Source organism: Leiobunum rupestre, chromosome 5 (genome assembly GCF_980474605.1).
Source record: "Leiobunum rupestre chromosome 5, qqLeiRupe1.1.hap1, whole genome shotgun sequence".
Classification (NCBI taxonomy): domain Eukaryota; kingdom Metazoa; phylum Arthropoda; class Arachnida; order Opiliones; family Sclerosomatidae; genus Leiobunum; species Leiobunum rupestre.
The window spans coordinates 59274208-59294610 of NC_143388.1; the positions used below are offsets into that span (position 1 = coordinate 59274208).

The 20403-nt window shown below is 36.2% G+C and overlaps 2 protein-coding genes across 2 annotated transcripts in view; both read right to left on the reverse strand.

Annotated features, from left to right (window-relative positions):
* The window catches only part of LOC149945458 (O-acyltransferase like protein-like), a 32822-nt gene extending 26352 nt beyond the window's left edge, over positions 1-6470 (reverse strand). Inside the window, exon 1 of the mRNA XM_090174626.1 lies at positions 6428-6470. Within this exon, the coding sequence (XP_090030752.1) occupies positions 6428-6453 (26 nt within the window). The 5' untranslated portion in view covers positions 6454-6470. The remainder of the gene's footprint in view (positions 1-6427) is intronic.
* Positions 6471-6543: 73 nt separating this feature from the next.
* LOC149945459 (nose resistant to fluoxetine protein 6-like) lies at positions 6544-18892 on the reverse strand. Its single transcript, XM_090176565.1, has 8 exons — positions 18598-18892; positions 14828-15060; positions 14635-14749; positions 13906-13993; positions 8288-8547; positions 8127-8220; positions 7904-7993; positions 6544-6733 (listed from the first exon to the last, which is right to left on the reverse strand). Exons 1-8 carry the CDS (start codon positions 18890-18892, stop codon positions 6544-6546), a joined length of 1365 nt encoding a protein of 454 aa, XP_090032691.1.
* Between the last annotated feature and the right edge of the window lie 1511 nt (positions 18893-20403).

Below are 20403 nucleotides of genomic sequence, written 5' to 3' on the forward strand. Positions count from 1 at the left end.
TATGAATTCTAATTTTAATTTTAAACCACAAATTGGGGATAAAATCGGTCTAAAATCACGAATCTTGAGTTTGATATGAAGATAATGAATTAATAATGTTCTTGGAAAAATTGTAAAGAGAGTTATTCAAAAAGCGAATACTTTTGACCTTCCTCCGAGAGCTAAAAAGTTGGTAGTGGTGTAGTTTCGGACAGATCAGAGTAGAAGAATTGTTATAACTTATTTAATGTAACAATTATATTCACGGACTATTATAAAGTGCGAAACTGATCTTTGTGGCTAGTAATTTTGAAAGCAGCGTGTCAGTGGAAACTAAGCTTTACACGTTAAACCAAAAACTAGAGTGAAATTCGTTACCTCAATGTAAAAATATAGTAACACTCGAAAAAGTTACGTTTAGGGTAATTTGCATTCAGCCAAAATGCGATATTTTATAAAACCAGGTGCGAAAATAGCTCAAAATTCCAAATTAAGTAATTTCAAGGCTTTTCAAGAGTTACAATGTTTTGTAACTGAAATTATCCTGTAAAATTGGTAATCTAATGCCGTAACGTTTTGCTGCGGCCAATGTAGATAATTGAAAAGTTATGGCTTCAAAGTTTAAATTTTTGTCACCACCAAAAGGATTTCCTTTGACATTTTTGGAGTTGGATAGTGGTTTGTTGCAGAGGTAATAGCCAAAATTCTAGGGGTCTTCCGAAAGGCACTCGTTGAAAGCTATATTCCCCTTAAGCAAAAACATACTTACGATAATTTCGCCTGAAATTCGTCCAACTTTAAATGACAGTAAAATAATGATTTTATAAATTATTTTCCTAATTCCTCACATAAAAGTGGAAATCATTAATGAATTGGCATAATTTCGAAGAATATCATGTGGAAATTAATCCATTTAAGCAAAAACATATACTAACGATAATTTTGACAGTAAAATAATGATTTTAGAAATTATTTTCCTAATTCCTCACATAAAAGTGGAAATCATTAATGAATTGGCATAATTTCGAAGAATATTATGTTGAAAGTCGTTCTTTTGTTTTTCGGAATTGTAACAGGAAGTGGGGGAGGAGGGAAATCTTTGGGTTACTTTCTTGTTCCGGTCTTCCTCTAACAATTAGTTAAGACGCCTAAAGTTATATTGTTTTCGTTGGAGCGTTTGGTTTTAGAATGTAGGTTAAGTATAATTTTGGCTCACCGACATTGTCGTAGCGAAAGTTTTTGGTTCTTTATTCCTTATTTCGTTTAATGGTGGATGTAAAGTAACAATTTCAAATATGATCAAGAACTGATTAACGCAAATGAGAACAAAGAAATAAAGCATTGGTGTGATATACTACTTATTTATTAGGCCCACATACTAAACATTTAGTATCAATAACGTATTTAATATAAAATAAAATTATATAAATTAAATCACTATTATAGTTTTTAATTAATAAAATTTTTATAATATATATTTTGGCTATTTGTAAGATCTGCCCACAAAATTGAAAAAGAGAAATGGAAAATTTAAAAGTTTTAAAACTTTAATTTTTTACTTACTGACGTTAAATATAAAATATTTTTCGAATATTAATTTATAAATATATTTACCTAGCCATTTCTAGAATTGTCGTCCTTGATTCTTCAACATAAATATTCTATAAACAGGGTACAATTGTATATTCAATTGTTTACTAATTTTTAACTTGGTATTTAAAATGAAGTGAAACTTCCTCATCACGGACTCAATTGGCAAAATATTCGTTAATTAGCTAGTTAGTTACCACCATGAACACCACAAGTAAAGGATAACTTATGGGAATATAATATAAGTTTCACCCAGACCCGTGTCCCGTTGAAAATTCTGCCTTAGCCAGAGATATATGAGGTCAAAATTGGTACCACGCTAGTCCAAAGGAACCTTCGACGGTGTAAAAAATCATCAGTCAAAGGGCGGTAAAAACCCTGCGTATGTTTAGTACTGGAGTCCAACACTAGAAGGGGTAAGAGCATCCATAAGCTGTAGTGATAGTATGAATGAAGTTCTGTCCCTTCAGTGCCGAATAAGAAGCTGTAGGCGTCTAAAACTTAATTGTATAAAATCATTTTTTCTTCTTCGAAAACAAAGTAAGTTATTGGAAATACTATTTACACATCCCCATAAAATATTTCTATTTTATCGATCCTAGTCTAATATCTAAGTCAGGGTTGGCACAATTTTGCCAAGGGTGTAAAAACCGCCGTTTTTCATTGGAAAAAACTAGATTTTTCCATGGTTTTTTCCACCTATTGTTTTCCTGTTAAAAACCGTGTGGAAAATCATACTTCCATGGTTTTTTCCACCTCTAGTTGCAAAATTCAATAAAAAATAAATAATAAAAGCAGTATATTCTTATATTCTATTCACTCTTCTTCTGGCCTTTTTTTCATATCTCTTATTTGCAATGACCAAATTAGCCACTTAATAGATATATCAATGATTAATTTAGCATTAAGAGTCTTTTCCACTTTTTTCCGTTTTTTTTCTTCATTTTTTCCGGTTTTTACCAGTTTTTCCCACATGTCCCGGCAGAAACCTGTTTTTGCCAGGTTTTTGTCAACCCTGACTAAAGCTACGTTCACACTTACCCCTAAATTCGCTTCGTTTCGATAACTGGTTTTTAAAACCAACGTGAGAAATCGCTTCGTGTTGGTTCGGGAAGCAACTCGTAAAAGTCAGTTCGCTCAGAATCGCTTTCAAAACGACAAGGCAGGGAAGTAAAATTGCTCGTATTTTCAAAAATAAAGGGGGTAAAATTCTAAATAATGTCAAATAATATTACTATATGTATAGTAAATATGATTAACTAATTGTTTTGGGATACATTTTAGTATTTTCAAAATTCTATTCATATTTTGAAATGGCGTTAAGCCTTGGCTATAAGCGAACCGGGGTGAAGCGATTTCGCACGTGTGAACTAAGAATTATCGTCGGCGGTCAAAACTGGCATTCAAACCGACCTAAACTGGGTTTTAGGCTCTAGTGTGAACGTGGCTTAAGTAACAAAATGAACGAAGCTTCAACCTTCTATCTCGGAACAGTCTCTCTCAAAGTTGTCCATAAAATGAACAAATGTCACGATATCTAAAATCTGACATGTGTTTGACATAAGGGAAATGATCAGTCCTCACATGATAGGAATTTCCACCGCTGACTTTCCGAATTGACTTATTGTTCACTCGTAGTTAAATTCAGCCTACCCGATAATATTCGCAAATTGAAGGTTGATATTGATGAATACTTAATGTTGTTTTGTTATATATTATCATATTAATGAAAGTTTTAAAAAAGGATTCAAAGGTAGTAAGAGAGTAGTGTTTTTGTAAACTGCTAAGCTTTATTACTCTGGGTAGGGGGTATCGAAACAGTCAATATTTTGCATTACACATGCCATTAGTAAAGCTTCATTATTGAATATGAACTCTTTTTGGTTTTGAGAAAAAGTTCTACTATGAATCAAATTGAGACACCCTACATTAGTGACTACCTAATTGTTTTTATAATTTTCAGGTTGAGACACCCATATACGTTATGTTTGATAATTGAATATTCCCTTAATTTTTAAAAAACCCCGGAAAATTCAAAATTGCCCTTTATAGATTTGAGAAAAATTCTACCTCTTAGTCAAACTGAGATGCTATATATTTGCTACTTATCAACTTGCTATAATGTTTGTATTAATTTTGTTCATATAATTTATCTAATGAATTATTTATTTATTTTCTTATGATTTTTCATGAATTGGAAATAATGGTTTCAATTGCAGGCTGAGTCCTAATTTGGTCTTGGCATCTTGGGCTTCTCGTTAGACTTTCGGAGCTATCTCGTTTCGCTTCTGTTTTCTGCTGGACAACGATTGAAAGAGCAGCGCTTCGAGTTGGATAATTGGTGATTCAAAGAGAACTCGGAGGAAAAACGCTAGAATGGTACTAGTGCACAGAACCCCGAAGAAATTGTAAACCTGAAACGTGTTCATAGCTTTTAAAAACTGTAGAGAAAATGTTAGCTGATGATGTCTAACTTACAAACATGTATTGCGTAGTATCGCTAGGTCCTAATTTACTCGACGAAATGAAGAGATAAATGGGAACGTGAATTAAGTAGATCAAATAACTCATTCTGACCATTGGCTGAAACGCTGGCCATGAGAGTGTCGAATTTATCACTCCTGAAATGAATGAAATGGTTTTACTGTTTCCATTGGATAGTAAAGAATAATTGTTTCGACTAGAAATACTTTTGGCACAAATCTGCGTGACAAGAAAACGGGGATAAGTTTTGTCTTAAGGCTTTGAAACTTTAATAATCGTTAAAGGGCCACACCGGCTCAAAGGAAGTAGCATCTCCACTTCCGTAAAATGTGATAGCAAATCCGAGCAATCATATTCCGGAATTATTCCAGCCCTATTTCCTACGAGTGCAATCGAATATAGGTTTTTCTAGCGCGTTCGAAGAACATAAATATAAAGCTGTCTTGTTACGTAAGACCAACCTATGATATTTCCCTTTATTCATTTCATTTTATAGAAACAACAGTACTATTCGCAACGAAGATTTTTTCCGGTTGTAAGCGAATGATATTAACTTAATCACGAGCTTAAAGGGAGCATAGTTCAAACATTCTAGACTGTAGCGACACGAGTGGCTAATGATGGAAGTTTGAATATCCATGCTACAATTATACTCCATTTAAGCTTAGCAAAACGCGTTATCAAAAAACGGTTTAAAATAAAGGCGATAAAAAATGTGTGGACAGGCGTAACCTTCACGCACCTCCTCTCTCCGCGAAACAAGACAGAACCACCCACGCCAGGCAGAGACCCCAAGCCGTCCTGTGGAACGCCGAATAGAGAATGGAGTCCAACGGAGTGAAGGAGTTGTTGAAGTTCCAAAGATAAGTGGCGTACACGATAAACATCCCGCTGACGAACGCCACTGGCCAGCCCACCATCGTTGTCCACTGCGGGAAATATTAATTGCACGATCAAACACGATAGTTTTAATACGAGTACGGGTAATTTGAACCTTACCAGAGATAGTTTGACCTTGGGATTTCGGGCTAGGAAGGTTCCCAAATATAGCCCAACTGCGTAAATTCCCAGATGGACATAAGGCATCGTGTATGTCTTATTGCCGTACTCATTCGCTCGCCTACAAAGGACTCGTTTTAGAACGTACTTCATATCACGGATGACAGATAAGGAGAGTCAGCGCACTCTTTAAAATGTGACGCTAGCGCCTTCTACCCATCAGATTTTATTTTGAATATATTTGGTTGATGACGGTTAGATGTGAAAATTTCAAGTATTATCATCACCTCGTTATCTTGCGGATTGAATTATTTGGCAGACCATTTCGACAAATGCACTGAGTTAGTTCTCCTTATCTTTTCTCCATTGATATGACAGCGGTTGCGTTCGATTTACTGTAGGCGCCGTCATATTGTTTTAAAGGCCTAAGTTTTCTTCTGCCTGTCCCCCTTTAAATTAGGCCAAAATGTTCAGCGGTTGGCCTACCACTAGGGTATTTGTGCTCCACTAAGTTAATTTAAAGGGGGACTGGCAGAAAAAAACCTAGGCTTTTAAGCTTTCGGTGGAATCACTACCGATTCCACGAAGTCACCGTTAAGTCCGGTTTTTTCAATGTACGGTTTTTACTGTTTCTGAGTCAATAAGTTTAAATTTTCTTCCCCTTATCTTGCGAAGTCCTACTCATAGGGTCGTAGTGAAGAAGGCGGAACAGGTGACATAATGACGCAAGGGAAGTTAATCTTAACACGATATTGGAATAAAATTTTAAAACGACCAACTACATAATATTATCATTAGAAGTTTGATTAATTATTAAAACAATCATTTAAATTTTCTGCTTTATGTTTGCAGAACGCATAACAGACGACACAAACGGTAAAACGCCGAGTAAAAAACCGTATAATAGCTTCCAACGCCCCTTTGACTTTAATCATCGGAAAATCTTTTTCTTAAATAATTTTCTATAAGATGAGCCTTACTGAATGTACCCCGAGCAACAACTTTATAAATTAGACGTATTAAGAAAGTAATAAATAAATTAAGCGCTAAACAACAAACGATTTGCAACCACGGTCTATATAGGAGGATTACTGAGAGTTCATTCTATTTTGTTCCTAACGATCGATCGTTAAGTATAACTATTGATAATTATGAGCAGATATCGTAAACCCTGGTCCATACTCGATATCTAAGAACTTGATGATAAACGTAGGTGGTAAATCGTAGAGGTAGGAAATAGCTCCGCTGGACACGGTGCAGGACAAGACCATCAGTAGCAAATACGCTTTGGCAAATTTCTTGAACCTACAATCGATATAAATTTTTCGTGATTCAAATGCCGATTTCGTGATGAAAATAGTTTTGTCTATCCTACCTAAATAGTAAAATGAAATAAACCATCGCTATTAGAAAGACCTGGAATTCGGCAGAGAGGTACCACGAAGGAGGAATGCACTGGAAGAAAAATAAATGAAAGTGTTACGATTTTACTCAGGCATTTACGGATGCGCTTACCATTTGGAATATGTAGCCAAAATTGTTAATAAAAAGAACGTTTTGCCACCATTTTGTGCGACACAATTGCGCTTGGTCCTCCATGATTTCCTTGAAAAAGGGACCCGAGCCAAAAGCGGGTAGTACGATCACGATGGACATTGTCAGCAGTAACGATGGCAGTAGTCTAGACACGCAATTTTTCCGTTTTAAAATGAGTAACACCCTAGTTTCATTTTAAGCACTCAATACACTTTCACCGCTAGGTCATCTAAGTCTAATTATTATATTGGTTTTCTTGATAACAAGTATTTATTCCATCGACTGTCCTGACAACAAGTATTTATTCAATTATTAGTCCCGACAACAAGTATTTATTCCATTATTAGTCCTGACAACAAGTATTTATTCCATTAGTAGTCTGTACAACAAGTATTTATTCCATTAGTATTCTTGACAACCAGTATTTATTCCATTAGTAATCTGGACAACAAGTATTTATTCCATTGGTAGTCTTGACAACAAGTATTTATTCAATTGACTGCCTTGACGAGTATTTATTCAAATGACTGTCTTGACGAGCATTTATTAATTGGTTGTCTTTAAAAGGAGTATTTAATTCATTGGTTGTCTTTAAAAGTAGTATTTAATTCATTGGTGGTCTTTAAAAGTAGTATTTAATTCATTGGTTGTCTTTAAAAGTAGTATTTATTTCTATTTTATGAGACTTAATTAAATACTTAATTAAAAGCGGCACCTATGTATGTGATAATAAACGAAATCAAACTACTTTAATTACACAGTAATTAAAAATTACTGTGTAATTAAAGTAGTTTCATTTCGATTTTATTAGTATTTATTTCATTGGTTGTATTTAAAAGTAGTATTTAATTCATTGGTTGTATTTAAAAGTAGTATTTAATTCATTGGTTGTCTTTAAAAGTAGTATTTAATTCATTGATTGTCTTTAAAAGTAGTATTTAATTCATTGGTTGTCTTTAAAAGTAGTATTTAATTCATTGGTTGTCTTAAAAAGTAGTATTTAATTCATTGGTTGCCTTTAAAAGTAGTATTAAATTCATTGGTTGTCTTTAAAAGTAGTATTTAATTCATTGGTTATATTTATGTATTCAATTGGTCTTGACAACGGGTGTTTTGAAGACGAAAGGCAGGCGCCGTCTGCTTATAGGAGCTCTATCTCGGACCCACCACTAGCGGCGAAAGTTTTTTGTTAGCACCTCATTTAACTAAACCTTCTACATAATTATCATTAGCAACTATAAATGGTTAATTCTTCTATTAACCATTTTTAATATTTGCATTATCAAATTATACTATCCTTATCTTAGAAACTTACCTCAAAATTCTCCGTATTAGAACAATGAAAAATGGGAATCCACTGCCCGAGTCGAAGCTTTTGACTAAATGGTAGGAAATCAGAACTGACCTGTGCAAGATTTATTCATTTAATATTTAAAACTGAAAATTAGTATTTTATTTATAAAATAAATATTTATTTAAGTAAATATTAAACAAAGAACTAGGTGAGAATCTTATTGTTGTAATCAACGGAAACTTACGTAATGAACATGAACGTCTCTACCGATATGAAGCCATTCGCAATGACCTGAAATGGGAATCTTCTTACAGCTTCATCTATTGACAAGGCATTCCCTGCGTATACAAACTAGTTTTTATCTGATTGATCTAACAATAAGTTAGGAATAGCGTTGACTCTTACTTAACATGTTACGATCGCTAGTGAGGTAGGTATGACACAAGACGACCCACGTGGTCGACAAGTACCGCAGGCCGTTCATACAGCCCAGGCTTCTTTTTTGAGGTGTCGTGGTTCTGACGAGGCTAGTAACGTTGCGTCGGATGGAGAAACTCCTGATCATTTTATGAATGTATCCTTCCTTTTTGTTGTCCATCAGGTTGGGGCACTCGTCCAGGAAAGTCGCGAAGACGTTAATCATGACAAATGCCAAGTACACGCCTCTGGAAATAATAGAAATTCACGCCGTTTTTGACTTATATGGACACTTTCAATCTGTCATCGACACTTTGGACTATTTGCCCCCCCAAAATAGTTGATATTTACGATGAGTATCATTTTAATATACGTGTAAGAAATCAATACAGCTTACTGTTTACATGCCATCAAGGTCTTTTGCATGCAAGAGATACTGCAGCTACAGAAGAGCTACGTAACGTATAACTGCGGAGATAAATTTGCCAGAGCTTTAACAGCGTAACTTCGGCCGTCAACTATATGCTAAAGCTCTTCCAGCTGCAGGCCGAGTCACTGACTCACTTCTGGAAAATCGAGACCCGTATTCGGAGATAAATTTCAAGGCCGCGGCAGCTGCAGGGCTTAACGGCGAGGCGTTGACGGCCGTTTCTATTCCTTCTAGAGGAGGCAAGGGCGCGAGCCAGGCCAATGGAAAATGTACGATACTTTGTGTTTTTTTTATTAAACTTCAGGAAATGTTATTGTTATTTATAATTACGATTTATAACTACACAAAAACCACGTTTTTGGCGGTGCTTCAACCTGTTTTTGGTGCACGTATGCCGCTATGCGATTATGGTAAGTCACAAGTATCTTAGTGATAAAATTATTTTAGTAAACCTATTTATGAAATTACGGTTGTAGTGCAACCGTTCAACGATGGCGTCGTAATTTTCATCGAAACTAAACCTAGTAGGCCTATATATAAGGGACAAACAATAAGTTTTATGGGAACTTTAGAATATCAAATGCAAGTGCTTTTTTATAAAAATATTCTAAAAATGTCTAAAAAACTTTATAGAGTTTTATGGTTTTATAGAATGCCTATGGTGCACTAATACCTTCAGTGCCATGGGTGGACTCTCTTGACCTAAATCAAGGCCCAGTATTCCTCTCTCCCCTACACCACCTTTCTAATACTGTAAGTAGTATTACGGTACATGAGTATACAAATCCAAAAGTTTTTGTTTTCTATGTCTTGAAAAAAATCTACGACGCCCCCCCCCCAAATATTTGTCTGGAGCCGCCCCTGAATCCTTCATCTCCTTGTAGGCAATTTAAAAAGATCACGATGGAACACACGATTATTTTACGAAGGGGAAGTTAGTCTTCACAAGATAGGGTATGGATATTTTAACAGTCATTTATTTAATTTAATAATAATGTAAATGTAAAATAACGCTTCTAAGTTTCACCTAGAGCATTACCTGGACAATAATCTGAACACTTTCTATCTGCCATTGACACATTTGACACCAGCATCCTACGTGCCAGTGTCCATGACGGCATAGATGGTTAGATAAATTGGGGATAATTGTTTAATTATCGTTACTATGGAAAAAGTGGACATCAGGATGGCGGAACCTACTGATTGATTGATAACTGTGTACGCGACGTGGAAGCCCCTAGTGAGATTATATGCAATTAGCAGTACCGAAATTGAATGCTTACGGACTAAAGAACTAACTTGAATTCGTTAGTATATATTATAGTAATTAGTAATTAAAATCAATCATCATATACTGTTGAAACAAACTGACCAAAAGTAATACGATTTTGCATGAATCTTTTATTTTTGCACGGTTCATAAAAGGGCATGGCTTATTTCACCAGTTATTTACCATAGTTGCACAGAATATATTGGCGTGCCACGTTTGCACCTTCCAAGTTTACCCTCGGTTAGCCAAGTCTACGCAGATCATAAAATGACCTACCAAGTTAGCGATCTACCGATCAACACGTTAGCAGGGAAGATCTAGCTTTCGTCAATATTAACTCTTGCCATAGGGTTAGTATTGACCTTCCTTGCTAAGCTGATCGTAAAATAGGCTGATTTCATACGCTACATTGGTTTGGTTTTTTAATGAAACAAACCATTTCACAACTTATTATAATTATTAAAAAAAATATATTTATTTTTAAAATAATGCGAGAAACTACAATATCATTACTGCAATTCGGCACATATTTTTCAAACACTCTCTTTAAGTGATCAAATAATATAAAATCGCATTGCAGTAAAGGTTGTAAAACTTCGAACGTAATTTGCGTTTCTCCTTTCATTTAGTTCGCCGCGTGAAAGCTACAAAATTAGTATTCCCAATATTCTGGATGCTGAAATGTTTTATTTAGTTCATATAAATCCAATTTATGGTTTTCGTGCTTCGCCGGGGTTCTTTTGTCAATCTACAAACACACGTTGATAAAACTTGATAGCTTATGTACATACTTTAACGTTACAAGATTTTTGGTCAAAGCTGGTCGATTTTTTAAAGAAAATTTTCAGATTTTATAATCGTTATTATTTCACTTTTGGTTTATAATTGGTCAGTTTCGGTTCATACTTGGCCAATTTGCTTCAAAGGGTAAGACCTTAGGAGCCACAGTTGACTGGGTTAACCTTCAAAGTTGGAACCATCTTAATAAAATGTGGTCGGAAATCGTGTTCCAAGTTTTAAAGTTTTAAGGTTAAACAGGCATTCAGTTAATATTCAAATTAGTTCATGGTATAATTTTTTTAAAAAGCTGGTCGACAATTATCTGTGCTGTTTTAGAGTCATCACTTTGCACACTACTGTGCAAAATGTTGCAAAAAAGAGTGAATATATTTTGGAGGAGAAGATTTCGAAGCAGGCCACCCAGATTGCACGAGGTCCCGTGATAAAGCTTTCCATAAAATGTTCGTTACGGTAAGAGTGGGAAGGAAAACTGTTTTTGCAAGGATGATTTAGATCAACGTTATAGACATTACTCCTTGTTTTTACTCTCGCTCGCAGCGTTGGCAACCGTACTATAATTGTAGTACATTTCGACAATATTATCTTTCGATTTTCTCCGTACTATAATTTCAATCACGTACTATAAAGTACGCTTTTTGCGATAATTTTACTATATTTCCGATATTTGTGCGATAATTGAAGATATTTTTTAAAGTTCCTTTCTGTTAACTTAAGAACTCAGTTTCCAGTCTGTTATATTACTCCTAGTAGGCTAAGATTGGAAATATTATACTAATTGGAGTGTTTGGTTTGTACCTTCTAATCAAGCGTGTTGTAGGAACGAAATATACTGAATTAGATGCAATTTAAGACCATATTTCTGGGTGAGGGGAATATAAAGGATTAACCTGATCTGATTATCTGATTATCTTCAGATGTCTGAGAAAAACGATCTAAATAAACTGAACAGTTGGCCGTTGAAAACATTTGATATTTGAAATACAGGGTGTTCACTAAAAAATGGACCAGGGCGAATATCTCAAAATGTGTTTTAGGTACGATTTTGAAATTTTAGGTTATTATAGAGCGCTCAGGGGGTCAACCAACTATGGAAATTTTAAATGACTTTGAACCATGCCTTCAAGGTCGTTCGAAAATTAACTTGAGAACCGTAAGAGTTACGAAGTTGGTTCCAATTAGAAAAGTGGTCCCCGTCTCCTTTTATGCCTAACTAGCTTGGACTCAATCTGATTTGCGAAAAAGGAAGTTGATAAATGTAAGGCCATAAACAAGAAGGTCGTTAATTTGATAACGTGTGGAAGAAGAGTTTTGGGAGATGAAATTTTCAAACTAAAGACCCTCAAACACGATGAGGTTGTCTAACAAATTTCAGTACTCTAACAAGAGTACTTTTAAAGTTATCAGTTGAACATCGTCTTTAACACGTTATCAACTTAACGACCTTCTTGATTTTGGCCTAACATTGCTCAACTTCCTATTTCGCAAATCAGATCGAGTCCAAGCTAGTTAGCCATAAAATGTGACGGGGAACACCGTTCTAATTGGAACCAACTTCGTAGCTCTTACGGTTCTCAAGTTAGTTTTCAAACGACCTTGACGACATGGTTCAAGGTCATTGACATTTTCATAGTTGGTTGACCCCCTGGGCGCTCTATAACACCCTAAAATCTCAAAATCGTAGCTAAAACACATTTTGAGATATTCGCCCTGGTCCATTTTTAGTTAACACCCTGTATATCTCTTAAGACAGAAGTGTCTGTCTAAGCCATTGAAATGCAGCATGCACCATCGCAGGCTCGAAGCAGATTCCAACGGGCGTACATTTATCGCCAATCTGCGGAGATGTACACGGTACGTGTTCTATGGGTCCTAATAATTTTAAAATGTTTAATGTGCTCTCAAAACACTACCTCCAAACAGTGGTACACAGCCTTAAAACTGAGTCAAATTGTTTCTATAAAATTATCAGTTGTTTTTATCGGTGAAGCGAGAAAATTAATAAGAAGTGAGAAAAGTTCATGAGCATTTTGAAGTAAGATAAGTCTGATAATGAATACGAGCTATTTACTTTTTCAAATAAAGTTATAAAAACATTTTTGTCAGATATTCATCACAAATATTTTAAATTATGAAAATTAAAAATACAACTTTAGGCATTTCTAATATCACACTTTTACAGAAGAAATAATCGCGTGGGTTTAAATCTGGAGATCGGGCTAGCCACTCATTTGCTCCATGAAGACCTATTTACCTCAAAGGAAATATGGCATCCAGATGAGCTCTAACTTCACGACTACAGGGAGATGGAGCTTCATCTTGCCATAACCACATGCGCCGTCTGGTATCTCGGGGAAAGTATTTTGCCAAAAACCTAGGTATGTCTCACCATTTAGCCAGGCTGGTAGAAAATAAGTGCCAACAATGCCACAACAGACGGTAAGGATAAAGCAACAGACTGTATTTATAAATGTTTTATCCATTTTGTTAGGAAATTGTCGGTAGCTCTTCCAAATGCATAGGTAAGTATGTTCTGAAGTATAAAATAGCGTGCTGTTTTAAAATATTTATGTATAGTGTATGAAAATTGCGATTAATACGGCCCTTTTTCTAATAACGAATACGCGGCTATGCACTTCACGTACGGACGGGCTCAAGGAAATGGTCTAAAATCTCAAAGATTGTACCAGGAACAGTTTCCTAAAAGATGGGTTCCAGATCGACGCAGGTTTGAAGCTGTAGATAGACGCATATGAGAGAGAGAGAGCGGACAAGTACCACCAAATGTTCAAGAAAGAATATCGTTCGTCATTTTTAAGGCTGTGTACCAGTTTTAGGTGAAGTTTTGAAACGAAGCACTTAAGGACCCATGTTCATTAGACCCCAAGAACACGCCCCTGAATTTTTGTGATTTATCCAAAACACCATGTTTATTGTATTTCGCTCCACACTATTGTTTCTTCCGTAAAATCGTTTGAAAAGTCAGTGGTAGTCAGCGAAGTTACATGTTCCAATTACATAACATTAGCGGTATAATGCTATTTGAACTTATTTCTAAGAAAAATATTATGTTCTTCAGCATTTACTATTACGAAAAAACTGGCTTACATGATTGAAAATTGAAGCGTATCCATGTGGTAGGGTTCCTTTTTGACACAAAACTCAATGTCGGAATTCAATCCTACTTGTTTCAGAGCTGGAAATGTGAAAATTGACCCTTTCGTTAATTGGCCGTAGGCAGAGGCGTAGCCAGGGGGGGGCACATGGGACACATGCCCCCCCGAAACGTATGGTCGTACGTACAAATATTTTTATTTTTTTACTTTTTATCCAATGGTGTGCCCCCCCCCCCCGAAACAAAATCCTGGCTACGCTACTGGCCGTAGTATGTGTCTATTTAGCCTAAAAGAACGAGACCAGAGCGAATTTACACCCTGTTATTTTCGAGTGACATTTTTTTAGAGCTTGATTGACAACTCGGAACGCTTTAGTGACATCTCGAACTGTTCTGGCTATTGTAGTTCACCTTTTCATTACGGTTTGATAGATCCGAATGAGTCTGATCAAGCTATCCACGCAGTGCCGCATTATCCATAAAGCTTACTAGACTGAAGCCTAGGGCCCATCAAATGCAGAGACCCATGCATCACAAGGGGAAGGAGGATGTTGGGCGGTTGAGGGGCCCAAAAGAAGCTCGAAGCCTAGGGCCTTGCTATGGGCTAATGCGGAACTGTACCCACAACACCAATCGTCCAGTCGTAGAGTATGAGTGGGGCGGTAACATTTCGCGAATGATAAAATGGAATCTCTGGTCTTGGCCTTTAATGACAGACTTACCGGGTTGGATCATTTCGTTGAGGTCGTCTTTGGTGCAGGCTGAAGGAACGCAAATGCCCAATTTGAAGGATGTGTCGTACATCAAGGAAAATAATTTTCTCATTCGGTTCATTATCTTAAAAAATTAGTGATAGATGAATGTATTATTTAAACTGTTCTTAATAGAATTATATTGTTAATACTGGTACTGCACCTCTGTTTTAAAAGTGGAGTTCGCGCGAGTAAAAACGTTTTCTAGAGCTCGGAGATTTTTCTTTTTAGGAGGGAGAGGTGGCCGGATGCGAGCCACGCAGTAGCGTCCAGTTTGTCGCGGTTTCTTGTCGTTCTTGCTGGGGATGACGATGTCCAGGCACTCCGAGTAGCTCCCGACTGCCGACGCCAATCCGCCGAGTAATCCTCCTCCGGGAATTCCACACGAGTCGATCACTGTTAGGACAATTATTTAGTTTTGAGACATTTAATTATACTAGATGGCGCCAATTAAAACTTTAAGCGAGAAGGGAATAAATGTTTTATTTATTCGCTGTGATGAGCATCTAACGTAGTGGGCCCCGGATGCATGTTTTGGGGGCCTTTTCTCCGGGTTACGGCGATTCTGCCACTTCCCCCTCGGCACGGGCCTGATGAATTAAAGGCTTCAAAAGTCGCTTGAGGACTTAGGCCTAAGGTGGTGCCTTGGGTATTAGCCTAGCTGATTATTATTATTGATTATTAAGTGATTTCCTCTTTTAAATGTTAATTAATTTTGTAGATTAATCTCACGGGTAAAGTTGTTTCTTACACTAGATCAAGAGGATAATACCATAAGGTAGAACCATATGGGATCGAATTCCCAATGGACAGATTACAATTTTTACTGTCCCGTCCCGTTGACAGAATCCCTCCCAATAGAATCCCATTGGTTCAAATTGTTGCTATACGATCGAATTCCCAATGGACCACTAAAAACCATATTGTCCTACAAGAGAAAATCATTCCTAATCCATCGAATCCCATTGAAAAGATTCCCTTGAGTTAAAAAAGTGGTTATACGCACGAAACGTGTTAATAATAAGATTCGAGTAGATAATATATCTAATAGTGGAATTCGGCTAGATGGGAAATAAATGAACTTGAACCATATAGCTTAGGTCAAGTTAGGTTATTTTACATTAGGTAAGGTTTAGCAGGCGTGGTTCCAGAGGGGACCTTGAGGGCCATGACCCCCTAAGCCGCTGAAGATATATATGATATGAAGATGTGATGCCCTCCCACAAATGTTTGTCAGGAGCTGAGGTTAGGTCGGGTTAGGTCGGGTTAGGTAAAATTATTTTAGGTTGGGAATAGATTAGGTTAGGTTAGTTTGGGTTAAGTTCATATTCGTTCTCGATATTGTATGATTAAATTTACTTTTTGAAAATTTACGTTCTTATGGTATTAGAATTTGTAAAAGCAACATTATATTTTTTGGAAAATTAAACAAATGAAATTGTACATCTTTTTTATTCTTCAAACACGAGCTAATTTAAACGTTTAGCATCGTTTCGTAGCGTTCGGAAAATGCTAAATTAACACTTTGAAGTTCAAGTGCGTTTAAACGAAAATCGAGCTTGAGCAATTACGTCCATTTAAACGCACTGCCGCAAGCTCAAAATTCGTGTTAACGTTGAATTCGGGACTACTTTTTTTCTTTAAATTTTTTCTATTAGATCGTAGCGGCAATGAGAGTAGCGGAGGTTTCTCTAACTATGCTCTACAGCCAAAGAGAGGATTTTCCGCCACCTGGAGTGACTGATTTCTAACTCTTTCGGGCATATAGTTCATTCCTTCCCACATATACTTTTACTCTAAGGTTCGACTTTTACAATAAAGATTGAAGTGAGATTTTAATAGCTCGTAGCACGCGTCGCGATAGACTCCATCGTCATCTCTTTTTAATAAAAGAACTAAAAACTACCAATGTGAGAAAATTAAGCTGGCGAGAGTGCGTTTAAAACATTGTATTAAAAAATGGATGTACCTGGAGAAATCCGTTGCATTTTTAAACAAATAAATCAAAAATTGAAAGATTAGTGCTTCTAGATCAAAACCAGAAAAATTGAATAGTTCGGAAAAAATCTACGATTTTCTTCTTAAAAAAGGAAAGGGACCCGATAACATCAGGAATCGCTGCCAAACTTGTCGGCGAAGCGTGACGAAACGCTTGAACGCGCAACGGTGACCGTTCACACGACACAATCTAATATGGGGGAGGGGAGGGGGGCTCGTAACATTACCGAAGATGTGTGTGAACGCGGCTTTAAAAGCTGTACTTGCCTACAACCTCAAATTTTAAATAATTTCCATCTTATTTGCAAAGAAAGTAAATTGAAATAAACGGAATGGAACATGTTTAGAATTGTTGAAAGCGTTCTGGGGATTATATGAAACAATTTTTCTGGCGATTTGCGCGTCGAAAAATATTCACGCGACTATTCACGACCGAAATGAGTCTAGGTGGCGTAACGGAGATAGCTTCGCTTTGATCTAGCGTCTGCTAAGGACTAATTAAAAAGTCTAAAGAACCTTTTTTCTTCAATAAACTTATCAAAATATAAGTAAACGATCGAAAAATTATATAAAATGCAAAATATATAATTTATCAAGTCAAATTTACGAAAAACGTTAAGCAAAAACTAATAGCGTCTGCGATAGCCGCTACCTATATAGGTTTCAATGGCGAACCAAAGGGGGCGTAGCGATAGTTTTTAGTCGTGAGTATAAAATATTTTATTAAAATATTAAAATCCTAAATGGAAAGTGAAATCCTTCATGATCCTAGGCTAATAGATATTGAACAAAATAAACAAAACCTTCTAACTTGGACCAGTCTTTCACAAAGCTGTCCGTAAAACTGAGAATTATTTTGTTTTTAAATTAATTGAAAGATTAGTATAATAAGCTAGGTCTATCACCCAACGCACCACCCTAGGCCTAAATCATCAAGCGACATTTTAAGCCAATGTTAAACGTCTATTGAGAAAAAACGCGAGTTTTCATGACAACCATTACGGAAGCTACGGCTGTGACGTCACTAACTTTTAAAAACGAATCAACTGCTAGCACTCTATTATTTATAAAGCGAAATTTACGAATCACAATGAGGGAAAACTAATAGCTTCTGCTTTAGCTGCTTGTTATTTAGGTTTCAATGGCAGATCATAGGGGGCGAAGCGATAGATTTCGGTCGTGAGTTAAAACATATTATAAAAATATTAAAATCCTAAATGAAAAGTGAAATCCTTCTTGTTTTGTTTATTTTAAAACAAAACCCCAACCGTCTAACTCGGACCAGTCTTTACAAAAATGTCCGTAAAACCAAGAATTCTTTTGTTTCTAAATTAATTGAAGAATTAGTATAAAATTAGCTCCATCCTTTCCATTTTCCGTGTATCACCTTCATTGAAAAATCTAAAGAGTCACAAGTATGGGGATTTAAAATCAAACATCTCCTCCGATAGACGGAAATTGTTAATTTAAAGTAATTTTTTCTTAAATATGACGTTATCTTAGGATTTTCGGGAAAGTTTGCCACCTTACTTTAACACAAATTGATGGCGGTGTGATTATTGAAACTCACACATTTTTAGAAGATAAAATATTTCACTAATCTGACGAATGACACCAGTGTGTATGCATTATTCTTTCACGTAGATAATTCCGCCACTGGAGCAATGAAGTGAAATTTACATCAGTTGATTTATTACTTAGGCCGAAATGTGAGCTATGGTGAGTGTATTTAATGGTATTAAATGTGTATGAACGGTTATTGAATGTCGAATACCGAACGAATTTTACAAAATTTCTGAAAATCTCGTAAAACCCAAATTTCTCATTCATTTAACCTTATATTTTACAAAAGTAAATTTTTAAATTCCGAATTAATTCACTTCAGACCCGATGAGGTGGTCGCTTCAGATTCATCTTAATCCCTTCCGTACTTACTCTCAAATGCCCAAAGTTGCATGTCTTTAACAGCCATGAGAGTTTTGAGCAGCGCTCCCATGCACTGCGAGCTGATGTTGGCGTCGGAGCTCGAACTCATCACCATCGGCAGGGCTTGCTTGATCATTTTCTCGATACCTTCTTGCATGGCCGATTCCATGGCTACTAGCTTGCTATAGGCTATTTCTTCGCTTTCTTCCACGATCGGATCCGGGATGACGCTTAAGCCGTCAGATTTCACTTCCGTTAATGCCCGCAACAAAAGCCAAGCTCCGATTAAAATCGCATTTTTCATATTTGACACTTCGAAGAAAATGATATTAATTCCTAAAAGTAGATCTAAACGTTTGGGCACTTGTTCACGCTGACATCGAAAGGGCTCGGTAAGAATTCCCGAAATTGCGCACTGCTACGAAAGGTCCGCTGACAATTTGTGCCGATTGAAAGTTTGTTCGGAAACTGTGACTACTTTCCGGGTGGGAAAGAATAAGAGAGGTAAATCAGTAATTGCGAACACGATTGTTTTCATTTAGTCGGTTAAGTTAACGAAATTCAAAACGAGGAAAATATTTGATGAAAGTCGAAATCAAGGATTTTTGGCGATTGGTAAAACGTTGATTGTCTGCATGGTGAAGGGAGTTGCGCTGATTCCAAGATGTCCCGACTCCATAATACACGCAATCTCCCTGATATGCTATGGACATTTTACACGTCAAATTAAAATTTTAACAATTATCTCAATCGCCCTGTCTATTAAAATAATAAACGCTCCAAAAATTCCTTACCAGCGCAATGAGATAATTCCATTTGAAAAGTTTCGAAGCAAAACCATGCATCCCAATAAATAAAGCCAGAAAAATAGACACTCTTAAATACCTTGAGCTGCGGTGGTTCATTTGATGTCTCAAAACATCAATGAAAAATAAAATTGAAGTATTTAATTAGACTTAGGTAAAACAGGAAGAAACTAACAGAAAATAGATTTTAATCAAATCGAATTTAGTTTAGAAATTATTATATAGATGCCAACGCAAAAATCTAGGAATCACATTTCCAATCGTTTGACCTATAATTGGTCCTTCTAGACTATTGGAGCGTTATGTAGAAATCGACGGTGATATCGGCGGCATCGGCTACAATATATGCCAAGCTAATACGTCGAAATTCGTAGGGATTGTGTGTAAATTTTTTTATCTATCTGTGATTAATTCAAATACAAATCGTTTTCGAGGTACTTTTGAGCAACCACAATGCGTTTTTATTTATTTTATGAGCCACTGAAGATAAACGTCCTTACAGAGTTTTAATGGGTTGATGATACAAGTAAGTCCTCATTTGCATTTTCAAGACGGTAATTAGCATTTGCTTGAAAAGCGATGAACTTTCTGTGGTTACCATTTCAACTTCTGGTGTATGTTACGCTGCAGCCCCCATTATCCATTTCCTCAGGTCAAAAACCAGAGCTCGAACCGTAGACTAACCCAATACATAGACGGGAAAGCTCTATGGAGGTATATGCGACAATAATCCTAACGAGCCAACTTGTTTTCGAGGCGTGAAATTTTGATAACAAGACGTCGCGGTCTGCGCGGAACACACATCGTATTTACTCGAGGCCCCCCGAGAAAACGCTAGTTTTAAGTCAGTGTGCTTTCTTTGACCCATCAACTAACACGTGGTCCATTTCGTGTACGTTAATTACACTTTAAATGTTGTTTGTTTGGAAGTATTTTCTTAATTTAATTTGAAATAATTTAAAATTATATCACTGATCGATTAAGTTTTAAAATGGCAAAGCCGTCGTCT